This window comes from Malus domestica, chromosome 09 (assembly GCF_042453785.1).
Source record: "Malus domestica chromosome 09, GDT2T_hap1".
Lineage (NCBI taxonomy): Eukaryota > Viridiplantae > Streptophyta > Magnoliopsida > Rosales > Rosaceae > Malus > Malus domestica.
Genome location: NC_091669.1, coordinates 22,281,852 through 22,298,261, shown reverse-complemented (window position 1 = coordinate 22,298,261; position 16,410 = coordinate 22,281,852). Strand labels below are relative to the sequence as shown.

The following is a 16,410-nucleotide window of genomic DNA, read 5'->3' as shown; positions in this document are numbered from 1 at the left end:
AGGAATGCTTTGGGTTGTCGTATGCAATTCATCCAATTCGATAACTTTAGGAAAATCTGAGGGTTAATTAGTGCAATTCACAGTTAATCTGGGGCGTTGGGAATTCATGATTTATTGAGAAGCAATTGGAAATCGTTTCGTATGCAAGTGTGACATGTGTGGAGAAGAACCCCTTAGCTAGCTTTCCATCCATTCAATTTAACCAAATTCGTTTTTAAAATGTGTTTAGTTTACAAAGTTTGTTTTTGTTTTCAATTTTCGTCAAAACCAAATCCCCATTTATTTTGAAGTGTTAGATTAGTTAGAAATCAATTTAGTTTGTGTTTTTAAGTGTCTTGAGTCAAGTTATAACCTATTTTCGTCCAAATTGTGTTTTGTGTTCAAAACTGCCCTGATTGTGTTTTTAAGGCAGTTTTGAGTGTTTCTGGGCTGTTTTGAGTCTTTTGGGTTATTTTAGTGTTTTAGAGTTTAGTTTTGCATTCTTTAAGTCTAGTTTAGTGTTTTAAACTTTGTTTTTACGTTTTGAGTCAGTTTTCAAGTGATTGAGCAATCCCTCCTAATCCCTGGCCTAGAACGATCCCTACTTACATACTTTGCTACAATTGATAAAAAGAGGGTTTAATTTGTGTGCTTATATATTTCGCATCTTGATGATGCAAAGCATGGGGGTAAAATGGAGTGGTGTTGCAGTTAGGGAACATGAATGATTGTGCACATGGTATAGAAAGGAAAGAGAGGTGGAATGGTACGTATATTCACAGGAAAAGGAACTTCACCAAAGGAAATTGACCGGAGAGCACAGATTAGAAGAGGCACAACTCGCTGAGGAAACTGCATTTGCACTGGCACAAAAGGAGAAAGCGAAAAGTAATGCAGCGATTGAGGGGCCACAAGCATCGGAAAGGGTTGCACCCGCTTTCCTCGAGATGCTTGACCCTGACGTTCCTGACTGGCTTGTTGAGGAAGCCTTAAAGTTGGCGCAGCTCACATTAGAGTGCAATGAAATGAGGCTAAAAGACAGACTGGATCTTGGTAAGATTGTACTAGCATAGCTAAACAGATTGAGAGCACTCGCGAACGAGAGCATGAATTCTTTCAAGATAGGTGGTAGTGCACTACAAGTTACAGAACAAGCATGAAAGCTTTTCTTTGTTATAACTTTATTCTGCATATGTTCTCAGTTTTTCGTTTTGCTTTGTTGTTTGGTTTCAATGTAGGATGTGATGAGCGACCGCCAACCGAAATACCATAGCCGTTCGAGCACATCATCGTATGCCGAAAGAATGTTATCCGGTTATGTTGTCAGGCATTAGCTTAGAATTTCAAATTTCAAATTACTTTTTGTATAGTTCTATCAATCGAAAGGTAATGTCATACTATTTGACCCTAGACCCTAAACAGAACGAGACTGAGTTACAGGCCGCATCAAATTTGGCAAGAGATTTGTAACTCAAGTAATTTAAAAATGTTTATCCTAAAACCTGATGTTCTATATTCAAATGACTACAAAACACAACGAGGAGTTCTCGCCAGCCTAAGGACATTCTCGTGATTGGCAAGAGGAAATGGAACAATCAACAATATGATCACTTTCTTTCAGCAACAAAACTAGTACTCTGTTCCTCCTAGATCAAATATTTACAGGCCTCGTCAAAAAACACAAACGTACGTTCGTCCCAAGTAGCTTTACAGGTGCACAAGCATTTTCATCCACAAATGGATTCTTACAATAAAAATAAGGGTTTCTGAATACGAAATAACCCTTGTATCACCTCTGCATTACATCTGACAACAAAAGTTTTATGTGAAAGTATCATCGCGATCTCCTTCCACTGTATCACCCTCCTCAAGATTGCTGAACTCAAGGTAATGGGTCGGCCGGTGGTCCTCATGATAGTACTCCCTGGGTGTTCCAAGCTTGATGCCATACTTCATGCTCGGCGTATGCTTCACCCCCATGAAGTTGTAGTTCCATGGACCAGTGTCCGGAATCTTAAAACCAAACAGAAAATAAACAAATTAACCCGGCAAAAGTAGAGACCCTCCAAGAATATTAGATTTAGTGGGAACATAAATAGGCCGAACAAAGTGTATTTACAAATCTCACCATATAGAAACCAAGGAAGCGGTCACTGAGAAGCATCTGCACCTTCTCGTAATGAGTGGGAAGGTATCCGTGAGGATTGCTTCCTGTGTCTTTATTGACACGTCCCCATTCATAACCAGATGGAGTAAGCTTGTATGCAGTTAAAGAGCAGGAACCTGGAGTGAAACTGCAGGTTAAAATGATGCATTTCTCCCCGTCCCATTGCTTAGTGTTCTCTAAAATCTTAGCATGAGAAGTGAGATCCTGCAAAGCAACAAAAGGAAAGGGTTATTTTCTTGTCCGCTTCATTCCTCTATAGAAAGCAAACCCCAAACAAGCATAACAATCAATCAAAGATCAGAGGGATTGATAGATCGATCATGTAAAATACCTGAGGAGAAAGCTGAGGAAGCTCATTCGGCTGTGTATGCATCCATCCCAGAGGCTCCAAATCGTTGAGGAAATCATGATCAGGAAGAGCGGATGGAAGATGAACTTGCTGGTGGGTCCCCCATTGTGGAGGCATTGCAATGCAGCGGATTTCCTTGACCTGAGGGTTATCGGGTGGGCTTATGCCATACAAGTAACCAGCTATTTGCGTCCTCAGATCCGCAATGCAGATGAACTTTTTCAAAATGTTCTTTGGCATAATATAGGTGTAACCCGTTTCCTGTAACACCATTCATGCTCCCATGTCAATGAATTGAACAAACAAGAATAAGAAAAGATCAAAACACAAAAACTATAAAATATCATATTTATTAAAAATAGAACCCTACCTTAATATCTTCTGAATTCACATATATATGATTGACACGGAGATATAGATTTGTAGCTGATATTGCTCTCACACGCCAATCAGTTTTGGAGCCAAATGCACTTTGCTCATAGGGACTCGTAGTGGTGACAATGAGTTCATCACCATGCACATTTGTAGTCCTTGTTGTGACTGCTGTCAGCTGGCTGGCTTCTTTGGCCTGAAAATGCAAATTCAACAATATAAGTTAATTTGTGACAAGATCAAAAATGGCCCACATATATAACTGAGTCAGGCAGAACAAGTCTACATATGCACGCCCGTGTTGTGTGTATCAAAATGAAAACCACCAGAAGAAAAACATCACCTGTTTTTCTATTTCTGCAATTTGCTGCCTCTGTTGCGAAGGTGGGGTGATCTCAGCTCCAAGTATAATGTCACGGATCTCAGATTGTGTTAGGGCTGATGTATTCACATTGTTCTTTTTTGCGTAGTCTGACAATATGAGATCCCTAAGAGCAACCTCAACCTTTACCATGCATCATATTTAGAGACATTATTAGATTTACAGATGCACGTAGAAGTGTGAAAAGGTTAACAATATGATCAACCATGGAAAATCTAGCAAAGTTCCATTCGGATACAAAAATCAAAATCATTTTCAGGTTTCTGGACAGATCAATAAATGTAACAAACAATGACTAAAGGTTATCATAGCAACTCTGACTAGTGTGAATGTCACAACAAAAAGCTGCTTGCAGAAAAAAATATTATTTAAAGGAATGCAATACAATGAGATTACCTTCATCCATTGATCATCAGAAAGAGAAGGCCAGATGTGATGTGGCTCAGTAACGACTGTTTTATCAGGCTTCAATAACATCTTTGCCTTCTCATTGTTCACATGAAGAGCACGAAGAATCAAAATTAGCCGAGAAAATGCAGTGTATGATGAAATACTCTTCAACCAATCATCATAAATATTGAAAAGAACCATCTGCGGTTCAGTAGCCTTCAATATCAGATCACCAAATTTCTCAATCTTCAAACAAGCTTGGAAAGGAAGCTGCAGCTCACTTCCTTTTATGACTATGTTGGGGAAATCGAGCAAATGAACCTCTAAGGGATCCAACATTCCCTTACGAGTCACAATAATTTGCTTTGGTTGTTCTTCCACTGGCAAAGAACGCACAAGTGCAGCAACTTCTTCTGCAGTTTTCCACTTTGCCAACTGACCAAGACGCTTCTGTCCTGCCCAGACACTCGTGTGGATAACCTGCAAAATATGAACTTATGACATGAAGTTCAAAACCTCCACAGAGGGGGGGGTGGGGGAATATATCACAGAAACAAGATACCTTCAGGAATAGCTGCCCTGTCCTTGGATTGAATATGAAGATAGCACCATTGATTGGTTTTGTAGTGAGATTTCCTTCAAATGTCTTATGGATTGTAACACGATACACATTGGTGTCATCAACAAACCAAATAATTTGATTGCTGAAGATCTCCCCATAGTTTTGGGATGATAAATATGGCTCTGTAGGCTCAGAAGAATATAGCTGCAATCCTTTCCTTATTCGCTCCCTCAGGACATATAAGGCTGGATTTGACTGCAAGCACATGAAGACCAATTAGTTAGCTGCTTCTGTACAAATTTTAATCTATTCAGAAAATATATCATAAAACTTCAATTGTAACAGTTGACATACTTTCATGATCTTGTTCATTGCCTGTTGAAGCAGGGGTTTTGAACCAGGAAACCAGTTACCAAATGCAGAATGCAAATTATAGGCCAAATCAAGACCAATCATCACCCCTGCATGGAACAAGGATGATTAAATTCCCAAAAAAGATAAATACAGACACTGAAACAGTACGGCAACAAGAAAAACCACATACCTGTGGGAGAAGGATAGATGGACATGTTGTCAGTGGTATAGTCCATAAACTTAGCTCGGGTGTAACGCTCAATATCGTGAGAATCATAATCTCCCCAACGCAGTTGTACATCTATCCAGTACTTATTGCTCACTTTCTGGTCAAAGACATCCTTGGGCTCAGCTACAAGACTAGGTTTTGACATTGGCCATCGATGGGCAGCAAACAGAAGAATGTCAGCACAAGAGCTGTTCATTTTGTAACTCTTCCTGGGATGTATCGTTTCTTTCTGCACAGTTTCAATTTCCAAAGCATCCAACTCTTGATCCAAAACCTGACAGAGATCCATGACAACACTTTCATGAATCTTCTGCCACAAGTGAGCACGGAATATCTGAATCAGTGATATCTTCAAGGTTGGAATCTTCCCGTGCATAAATATTCCAGTTAAATCTAGCTGCACTTGGAAACCGACATATACGTTGGCCCGATTTATGGTAGGTGACCACCAAAGAGTAAATCTACGATTAGGGATTTGATTGAGCCCAGATCTCTGTGCATTGGTCAACTTTTTATACTTCATCGACTCCTCAAAACCAGATGCCTTCTCCCAGAAGAGCCCCTCCCATGTAGGAAAGCTGAAATTGGAAAGAAAAAATGTTCAGTGATGTGCAATTAACTTTCATAATCAACAGAAATACAGACACTTTACAGAACTTATTTGCCATCCATAACCTGATGTCACTTAAAGATGAAAGCATATGTTAAAACTTAAAACTGACATCTGTTTTCCATACATCCATATATAAGTTTCACCTTTGATATACACATAAAGCACATGCTAGAATATAAAAAGCCCCCATAAATATGCTAGGATGCATTTATGTTCCAATGTAATGATGGCTTCTGATTAGTTGTATAAGAAGTAATCTCAGCTACACTTGTGTTGGTCAATATCTTTCATACGCAAGCCTAGCATCTGTATTTATGTAATAAAGCACAGTATAATGTTCTGTAGTTTATGGTTTAGGATAACAACAATAGATATTAACTTACTATGTTCCTTTGAATAATGTATGCTCAAGGATTCCTTCAACACCTCCAAGGGCTTGAATCACATCAGTTCGGTAGTTGTTTAAGTTCCATAACTTTCCATCATGCCTCTGGTGTGTCCACCAGAAAGGATTTTGTTTCAACACCTGGTACTGCTTAAAATCTGTGCGAACTCTCCATCCTTTGTCATATGCTAAAGTATGCCGGTCCTTCTGGAACAAAGTATTTATGCGTGGTATTCCCCTATCCCATGAATCCTGTCAACCAAACGAAAAAGTATTTAGAACAATGCAGCAGAAGGAAGAAACTAAAATAATGTACAACCCCAGACAAAGGCAAAGGAAGAAACTTTTTTGAAAAAAAAGGGATACAACAGCAGAATGAATACTGGGCAAGAACAGTACTCACTTCCAAATCTTCAAGAGTCAGACGCCTATTTTGTGCCTGAGCTTCCTGCCTTTTCAGTGCATATTCTGCCCAAACACGTTGAGAATCTATAAATTCACTCTCCCATGGCTGTATGTAACGGTAAAGATTTGGGATTAGCTGGTCCTCTTCATGACTCATTCCACTCCTAAAATGAGTCACACCAACATCTGTCTGCTGACTGTAACGGAGGTCACTTTGTGGAATCAATATGTGACCCATAGATAACATGCCAAGTCCTCCAATTTCTTTTGGTGTGTAAAATATGACAGGTGGAAACCTGCTAGGCATCTTTGAATTCAACCCAATCTTAATACGGGTCTGAATTTTGTTTTCACATTTGACGAGCAAATCCAACAGTTCTTGTGTATGAACAGTTGCTTCACGGAAGTAAGTCATTAGACCAATAAGCGCTGTATTCCATTTGTTAACGATTTTTGTAAACGTTGTAGACCCTGAAGACATAAGAATCTGCCTCACACGATTCTCAAACACCTTCATGTGTTCATCATCAACACGTAAGAAAGCAACAGCAGTCCTCTCCTTTGTCTGCTCATTCTGCAAATTCCAAACCCCATCCCTCGTGTTACTAAATGCTTCTTGACTCATTCTTATCTTCGGAAGTATCCGAACTTCAAATCCAGACATACTGAAAAGAAAATTTGGATTATCCTTGCTGTAAACAGACACAAAGCTGTTCTCCCACTCCAAAGTTGTGATGCTTCGAGGGAGACGGTTCTTCATATCCCAAAAAACACTCCTCCCAAGATTGACATCATGTTTCATAAGCCTCATTCTAGCATCTCTTGGCCAGCATTTCTTATTATTATATCCAACCATATTTTCATTATTGGGGTCTGGATGCTCAGTAAGATATCGCTGAATAAGGTCCCGAGCCTCCTCATGGGTGAAGCGGAACAAGATATGCACCCTGTCTATGTATCTAGAATACAGCCTGATAGGATGCCGAGTCTCAACCTTTGTATCCCAATAAGTGATGAACTCATTTGGCATCTGGGGTGGACCGGCAATCTCACTGGCCCGAGTCAGCCCAAGAAGTAACAGATCCAACACAAGCCCATAATATTGTACTACAAAAGATGCAAACTGAAGACCACGTATGAGACCATACGAATTTGTATGACTCATATCTTTGTAGGACAACACCACATTGTTCTTTGCAGTGACATAATCAGCAATATTATGGTCAAGAACAAGCCGCAGGAGCCTATTTAGCATTGTCAAGTCGATCTTCTCAAAGAACTTCTCAAACTTTGTTTGAAGCATCACCACACATTGCCCCTCACTTGTATCCCATATGCTCTGCAAATTATTGATTCCCTGACACCACTTATAAACCAAGAGTGGAGGTGGCTCTGAATCTGCAGGCTTGATCCAGTTGGGAAAGAGATGACGTTTGTCACCCTCATACCATAAATATTGATCAAGATATGCATCTGTAATCTTCTCAAGAGGTTCTATCTCATAAACTGGAATCAGATAGCTATACAAGTCCATGAACTCTATGCCAACTTCTTTGAATGCACGCTGAGTGAGCAAGTGACGCTTAATTCGTGACAATGCCTCATGAGGATTATCATAGGCTTGTTCAATGAGACCCAGCTCTTCTCTTTGAAGCTGGTTCAATCTTACAGCCACACTATAAGACTCCTTCAACCTCTCCAGAGCAAGGATCAGAAGCTTGGTATCATGCTTGTACGACAATGGAGGGAACGGAATGGGTGTAAACTTCCTTGACTCCAACCAGTGCACGGTTGTCGTGTAAATTGCAACTGCCTCTTCTGGTGTAACATACGGACCATCTTTCAAATAATTATGCTGTCGTTCCTGCTCCGCCTTTAGCCAGAGACGAGTTAATCTTCCAAGATTCTTTCGACAAACTGTCTTATCAACAGTAGCACCTCTTCTTATACGTTCACGATTATAATGAGCAACATTTGTCCACCAGTCTGCCTTTGATTTGACATAACGAAGAATCATATTTTCAATGGGAACTGGCAAACCAGGAACCTTCCAAGGAATGTTTGCTTTCCAGCAACGCCATGCCTCACTGAGATGTTGCAAGATAGTTCTGGCCTTATTTTGCTTGATACCCTCAGGCATGGCATCAAGAACATCATGCATCACAGCAGCTCGAAGCTCCAAGTCAAAATGGCTTTCAACACGCTGCTTAGTAACAGTCTTTGCCACTCCTTTTGAATGGCGCCCCTCAAATTGACGTGCTAGTAAATTCCCCAGCCACCGTTCCAGAAGAGGAACTATGCCACGAAGGAAAAACAACCACACCCTCCACATTGGTGCCCAGAACCCACATCCTGGTCCTTTTCCCACTGGCCCAGTATTGAACCGGTAGTAAATCAAGTGCTTCAAATCTTTGCACATTCTAATCTGCCTCATCAACCTGTACTTGTAACGGTACATTCCAGTCAACTGACCAACATGAGAAAATGTATATTGTAAGCCATCAGCCAATTGAAAGGCATCAACATTACCCAAACGGAACTGGATATTGGCATCAACTACAAGCTTTGTCAACCGCAAGATTTCACGGCACAGATGAAAAGCATTACCAAACCTAGATTTCTTACGCTCCTTTGTTGTCAAGGTCTTCACAGGCTTCAGATTAAAATTGTAATCAAGGTGAAGGTAATTCAAATTTTTCCTGTGGATCAAGAGATTCAGCATGTTATAACCCTGCTTACAGACTTGAAGACCGGCTTCAGCCCAATCAAGTTCTGTAGTTTGGAAAAACTTGGTAGCTTGGAGAGATCGAAACAAATGTTTCTTCTTTTGAGCTTTGGGTGGTCTGTGATGCAGCTCGTTCAATACAAAACATTTCAGCAACTTCTGATAGCTGACTCGAACTTTAACTGGATATGAAGGAGGACAATGTTCCTTATACCACTCGGACACAAGGGGTATATCTTCTGCACGACGGGTCCGACCAGATCTCATGTTAAAAGGGCGCGGGGCAAACAAAAGGGAGATTCCGGCAGCTGTTGTGTCAGTATAAAGCTGAGTATCTTTCAGAAAAGGTTCCACAGCATCCGGCAACATAAAGATATCATCTTCCTCCTCATCAGAAGTTTTCTTCTCACGCCGCTCCTTGTTAGTGCTGGGTATTGGGTGTATCAATGGATCATAATAAAACGCAGGTAGATCAGGATCCTCGGCCTTTATGTACATCACCATGGGTGTGTGATAAACACAGAGCTTGACCTTCCTTGGTCTATTGTTGTAGAGATGAGGGAATGCAATTCTGTACTCTGTTCTAAGAGGTGACCGAATAATGAGTTTGTTGATGTCATTAAACTCATTCCAGTCCTCATCCCCTTTCTCCATATCCCGATACAATGGTTCAAATTTAGGTCCACCTGCAAAAGGTGTTGCAAAACAAAAGAAAAGCATATAAGTTCAATGCTGATATACCAAATTGAACAACAGGCAAAGATATAACCTAACAACGGCCTTTTTTAGTTACTCTGTAAGTTAATATGTGTGAAAGGTCACGAAGAAAACAGCGAGCAGCAGAGCATTATCCAAAAACAGTAAACATAACCCTGGCCTAGCACTAACATCCAACATGGGTAGTAAAAAATTAAAAGGAACCACCACTGCACCAAAAATTTTAATGAGAAAGATTTAAAGTATAATAATGATTGAGACACAACGATGTATATGCTGAATGAAGGAATCAATTGATACTATTATTTCCATAGACTGCACATACACCTTCTTAAAATCATGCAAAGTGTGAAGATATAGTGTCAAGCAGGAATCCAGAATCACATCAATCCGCAAACAGACCCCTTTGGACCTGACAACTATTAATATTGCTAGACGAATGTATCAAGCAGCAGTCCATTTCATAGAAGGCTGACACCAGAAAGACACACCACAACCAAACATTGAAAAACAAAAACAATGAAACAAGAGTTATTTTCCTTTCAATAAGTGGCAAGACAAGAGAAAAAAAAATATGGGTACCTGGAATGCACATGTTGAGTGCTTTGGCTGTAAAAAAAGACTCCATGTCGAACAGGTAGAAATAATTGCGGTCAATAAGATCAGAAAGCAGCTGTCCTGCTAGTCGATGAAGAGTTGCCATGATCGGAAGTGACAGATGCCACTTCCTATAACTTGGACCGTTTATGAGCTTTGTTTTGACAAGAGGTTTATGGTCATAAAACCATGTATACACAGCAGAATCTTCTTCTTCATCCAACTCCAATTGAATTGGCTCTAGAGGATCAACATCTAACAGATTATCAGCATAGTCTAATGGAGGTTCCTCGTCATCAAATGGTGGAAACCGCATTCTTTTGAAATGCCGACGATCCCTCTTCTCCCTTCTCATCATAATCCACATCGTACCCCACTGTACAAATTCAATAAAACAAATCCACTAAATATCAACAAGGAGGAAGAAAAGACTATAAACTTCAAGAATTGGATGGCATACTATATAACTTAAGCAGCATATTAATGATATGAAAGAGAGATAAGCACCTGAGCCAAATAGATGGGTTCAACAACCCATGGTATTTCATTTACAAATGTAATTGCCCCAGTTATATGGTACAAAACCTTCACATCCCGGACCTGTTACAGAAGTAATTAATAAAATCAGTGCCCCTTTGGTAGATATCACATAAAGGACAAATTTAAGCATCAAAAATGAAAATTTTGAAAGGATATGAGAGACATAGAACAAGTACCTGCTCCCATGGCATTGGCATATTCTCGAGGAGCTTGTAAACTGCATGGGGGACAAACTTAAGTGCTCCGAGATACACTCGTTTATCATGACGAAATTTCTTTGAGGACATGTCCCCATGGTCTCTGTCAAAGGACACACCAAATTAAATACTATTCAGGACAAGATCTACCTAATGCAGTAAAGTACAAGCACATTCATTACACGAAACCATGAACCGGTACACAGGACAACAGTAAGAAGCATGAAAAAACATATATCATGCCGATTCTAAATAGTGATAACAGAAACGCAATCATACTTGTGAATTCGAAAAACTTTCTAATGAATCAATTTTTCATGAAAGATGAATATGTACAACAAAAAATAAAAAGATATTTCCAATGAAAAATTGAAGTTTCTCTATCTCACATATTCAACCAAAAACAAATCAATTTTCCACTGCTCCTTCTAGCAATAGTTAACCCAACAACATTCAACAATAACCATAAATCTCAAACCCAAAATCGGTCTAACCTCTTCAATAACCTCACCCTTACCTCCTTCGTGAACAATTTCAACACACTAATACTTAAGCAACCCTATTCTTCACAGCTCTTCTTCCTATGAATTTTCTAGTCAGTTCGTTGAAATATAAACACAAAAAACCCCAAAACAAATTCACTATCCGAAACCTAACCTACAGATCTTCGACGCCAAAATGTACATGAAAAATCAAATAAGCATAACAAAGATATACATCAAAGTGGAGCAGAAGCAAACTAACCTAATGATCTTCCTGACATGTTCAGGAGGCATATCCTCCTTCTGCGACTCGACGAACCCGAACTTGCGCTTATCGCTATACCGCTTGGAATTTAGTTGCTGCCATTTCCGGGCCTTCTCCTCAAGCTTGGCCTCGGCCTCAGCTGGAGAAGGCAATACCGTGTAAGATGGCTGAGCCGCCGGCGGTGGCGGAATCGACGAACCGCCGGTGCCAGGCGGCGCAATCTGGCCGTTGTTCCACATACCGCGGAACAAGAAACCGAATCGAATGTGAAACCCTGCACAAGGCTTGCGAGAGAGAGATTTCCTGCTAGTGTTTCCGCTCGAAGAAGCTTTTGAGGAGCTTCGATGGCGGTTCGCGTTTTCTAGGGTTTTGCGGGGTTTGGCTCTGGTCCCTTCTCTCAGTGTGAAAGAGAGTGAGAGCCTGAGAGGTGAAAAACGCAGGGCGGGTTTTGAGATGTTTTTTTTTTGAAGGAGAGAGAGATGCGGTCGTATCGCACGTGACGGTAATGAGGGGTGGTGAGGACCAGACCGCCTTTGGAATGGGCTTACTTCGATAGTTGGATTCTGGTGTGGGCTTTTGGACGACCCAAATTGAATTTAAGCCCACAAACATTAATCCAAATTTTTATTTTTCTCTATGTGAACCTAAATCCAATTATTTCAAAGGAAAATTAATGAAAAGAGATTGAAAACTTTGAGTTTTAACTATAAAGACAAAATAAAGGGTAAAGTGAATAGTATCATGTTTGACTTTTTAGTCTAAAAATGTGATTTTTCATTAAAATGAACAGTATCGTGGGTTTTTCGTTAAAACTCCCTTATTTCAAAAGGTCTATTGTCTACGAAAGTTGAACTTAAAATATTTCGCACAAAAGTTAAGGGAGATGGTATTAGGACTTGTTTGGAAAGTTTTTAAAATGCCTAACAACAATTTTAGTAAAAATACTTTTGAAATCAATCATTTGTAAAAATCCAAGTCAAATGTTCCTTTGGTATGCAAGAGATCAAACTTATTTGTTTTTCTCTTGTTTTGCATCCATTGTATTCGTTTGAGCATGTTTCTATGAAAATTGTCTTTATGATGAAGAAAATATTGTGGTATATTAGGAGTTGCTTATAAAATCATATGAAGAACGCAAGATAAAAATGAATGATAGAATTATGAGAGTGCAACAAAACATAACATAGCACCCGATAAACACATAAACCATACTAAACATGTTGCATACACTTGCTTCAGGAATTACACAAGTGCTTATGTTACTACCTCTAACTAAAAAGCACTTTTGTTGTAATAAACGCTTTTAGAGTAAGTATTTGAGCAGAAGTAGCTAAATTTTAATTTTTTTTCACAAAATTGTTATATAAATAAGCAAAAGTGAGATTGAGAGATAATCTTTGTTAGAGATAGAACTCGAACGATGCAGGTAAAGAGAGAGGAGGATATTGGTATTTTTACTTTCACTCTTGATCTCGTGTGTTGTTTGTCTACAAGGGAAAAGAATGCATGTTGAAAATCATGTCATCCAACAATAACAAAATCTAGAGAAATTTTTCAATGTGACCGGAACACGGGTGGTACACTACATGTTTTTATATAAGTGGTGGAAAATTTTGTTTCTTAAGTTATTAACTTTTTAACACACATATCCCACAATTTGTATAGTGACACGTGGTGTATCATCCCATGTTCCGGTCGCACTGAAAACTCTCTCCAAAATATGACAATACTACTATTTTTAGTCATTCTTACTTTTTCACTTTTGACTAAACCATGTGGGCATTCAATTCGCACAACTTTTACAACATAAATAAGTACATATTGAGAGTTGAAGAAGGAGGCGAAAAGGGTTGACTAGTGATAGGAGCATATTTATGGAACTTAGTGAGCTTGTTTCTTGGCATTTACCTAGTTTAATTCTAGTTATTTTAGTACTTTAAGCTATTTTCTTGTGTTTGTAGGTTCAAATAACAAAGTTGGCAACAAAGTGCTATTTGGAGCACTTTGGAGCATTTTTGGGCCAAGATTGGATAGTTCAAGCATGGAGACATGAGGATGGACGTTTTCGAAGATTAGAAGGCTAGAAATCAGCATGTGTGTGTGCAAGTGTGTTGACCTACAACTACAAACACTCATCCACTACACCCATTACATCCACTCATTACCAAACATCCATCCACTACACCCATTACATCCACTCATTACCAAAACTACACCCATTACATCCACTCATTACCACAACACTCATCACTACCACCTTAATTAGATGGTGGTCCTCTCCCTAGCCTATAAATACATCCACCCTTCACCATAACAAGGGGGGAAAAAACCAGAGAGAACATAATCCACCCATCCACCCTTCACCATAACTCACCTATATCCATCCACCACCATAATTTACCACTCATCCATCAAACCACACCTTGTGCCGTAACAAAGAGAAGAAGGAGGACCCTTGGACGTGCTTGCCATTCAAGTTGGATTGTTGGAGCATTTTTAGGTGTTTTCTTTCTTTTGTTTTCAATGTCTAAATTTCTTTATCTTTGCTTTGTAAGTATGAGGAACTAAACCCCTCTTAGCTAGGGGGAATTCGAAACCATGTTCATGCTTGCAATATGATTTGATTACCTTCAGTTGTGATTTCATAAGTTGTGAATTCAATTTGTTAAACTGCTTGATTGATAACTTATTCGTGTATGTTTATTAAGAGTGCACACTTAGTTTGCATGCATGAATATGATGCTAGAGTATAAGGGAGTTTCACCTAATAGTTACAAACTTATATTCACAAGTAGTGGAGGTCGCTTATAAACGATCGCGTTAAATAAATTCTTGGCAGGAGTTTCATGCTCATCATAGTAACGAATGCCTTGTCAATACTTATAGTTTTCATAATGCTTAATGATCTTTGATTGTATTTTTATTGTGCTGTTCACGTAAAGAACTTTTGAAGAATGCTTGAATTGTTGTATGCGCTTTCCCATCCAATTCAATAACTTAAGGAGAACTTGAAGGTTAATTTAAGCGGACTTAATTAACCTGGGGTATTGAGTTTCATGATTGATCGAAAGAACAACTGAAAATTGGTTTATGTGCAAGTATGTCATGTGTGGAGAAGAATCTCCTAACTAGCCTTCCATCCATTTAATTTACTCAAATTCGTGCAGATTTCATTAGTTCTTTAAGTTACTTGTTTTGTTTTCAAATTTGTCAAAACCAAAACCCCCTTTACTTTAAAGTGTTTTATTAGTCAAAATCTGTTTTGATTTGTGTTTTTAGGTGTCCCAAAAGTGTGTTTGAGTCCAAATCTGCCCAGTTTATGTTTTTAGGCAGATTTGAGCGTTTTTAGCTTGTTTTGAGTCCTTTGAGTTTGTTTTAAGTTCTTTGAGTCTAGTTTAGTGTTTTTAACTTTGTTTATATGTTTTTAAGTCAGTTTAGAGGTTTTAGCAGCCCTCCTAATCCCCAGTTTAGAACGATCCCTACTTGCATTTATACTACAATTGACAACAAGAGTGTTTAATTTGTGTGTTTAGTTAATTTTCGCATCAAATTTTTGGTGCCGTTGCCGGGGATTAGCATTCTTTTTCATGTTTTTTGTTTTAGTTACTGACTTTGTTTCTATTTGTGTCTTTTATTTTTACTTATGATATTTGATTTAGTTTTGTTTCCTTGATTTCAGGTCCTAGAGAAGTAAGACATGGATTTTGCTACCATTCAAGCTCAATTGGCGAAACTTACTTCTCAATTGTCACAATATGCCGAAAGGACCACAATGCAAAGTGTCCCTACATATGGTGTGTCCTATGGGCAAGGATATCCAACTCATCAATGTTCTCAATTCGCTGCGAATGAAGATGCTTGGGGTTATCAAGGTCATAGCCAATCATAGGACAACATGTTTTCCAACGCTTACAATTCGGATTGGAGAGATTATTTAGATTACATGTGGGGAGAACCTCAACAATTCCAACAAGATGGGTATTGGCAGCAAAAAGAGGAGTTCTATTCAAGACCTATACAGCCACCACAACAATCTGCCCAATTCAATTCAGGTACGTCTTTGGATAATGATATGTTTAATAAGTTACTCACCTCTTTGAACCAGGAAGTAGAAAATAGAAACAAAGAGATGCAAAATCAAGCCAAGAAGACGGGTGAATTGGAGAAGCAAATTGGGCAGATTATGGTGTTCATGGCACAAATTCAAGAGCAAAGTGAACTCTCCAACTCAACTATTGAAAATTTGAAGGAAGATTTTGAAATCCATGATGCTATCACTTTGGGAAGTGATAGAGGTTGGAGGTGAACCCAAGACATCCAAACCAAGCCAAAACATGGATGAACAACTGCTGCTTGAAGAAGAGGAGAATAACAAGGCCACGACAAGGGAAGAACCACCCTTGCCGCAACCCCATATGCCATCTATGCCGTCCACTACAACCAAGGTAAGCTTAATGATGTGAGAAATAAGTTAACACACAAATTAACCCTCTTGTTGACAATTGTAGTATGGATAAGTAGGGATCGTTCTTAAACCGGGGATTATGAGGGATTGCTAAAACACTCTAAACTGACTCAAATCTGTGAAACAAAGTTTAAAAATACGAAACTAGACTCAAAGAATGCAAAACTAAACTCTAAAACACTAAAACGAACCAAAAGAATCAAAACAGCAACCAAACACTCAAAACTGCCTAAAA

The 16,410-nt window shown here is 39.0% G+C and overlaps 1 protein-coding gene across 1 annotated transcript; it reads right to left on the bottom strand.

The window, feature by feature from the left end:
* Nucleotides 1-1,566: 1,566 nt before the first annotated feature.
* LOC114823693 (pre-mRNA-processing-splicing factor 8A) lies at nt 1,567-12,185 on the bottom strand. The gene is made up of 15 exons (XM_029099113.2): nt 11,708-12,185; nt 10,943-11,066; nt 10,734-10,826; nt 10,212-10,602; nt 6,186-9,598; nt 5,781-6,034; nt 4,746-5,362; nt 4,556-4,662; nt 4,202-4,456; nt 3,646-4,119; nt 3,211-3,372; nt 2,866-3,063; nt 2,478-2,756; nt 2,108-2,350; nt 1,567-1,992 (listed from the first exon to the last, which is right to left on the bottom strand). The coding sequence occupies exons 1-15, from the start codon at nt 11,947-11,949 to the stop codon at nt 1,801-1,803; spliced, it is 7,044 nt and encodes a 2,347-aa protein (XP_028954946.2). The 5' UTR covers nt 11,950-12,185; the 3' UTR covers nt 1,567-1,800.
* Between the last annotated feature and the right edge of the window lie 4,225 nt (nt 12,186-16,410).

Excerpts from the sequence above, each read along its gene's own strand:
- LOC114823693 (XM_029099113.2), bottom strand. The coding sequence starts at position 11,949 with ATGTGGAACAACGGCCAGATTGCGCCGCCTGGCACCGGCGGTTCGTCG. Across the intron at positions 11,067-11,707 it reads CATGTCAGGAAGATCATTAG|AGACCATGGGGACATGTCCT; the intron begins GTTAGTTTGCTT and ends GTCCTTTGACAG. Across the intron at positions 10,827-10,942 it reads TGCCAATGCCATGGGAGCAG|GTCCGGGATGTGAAGGTTTT; the intron begins GTACTTGTTCTA and ends CTTCTGTAACAG.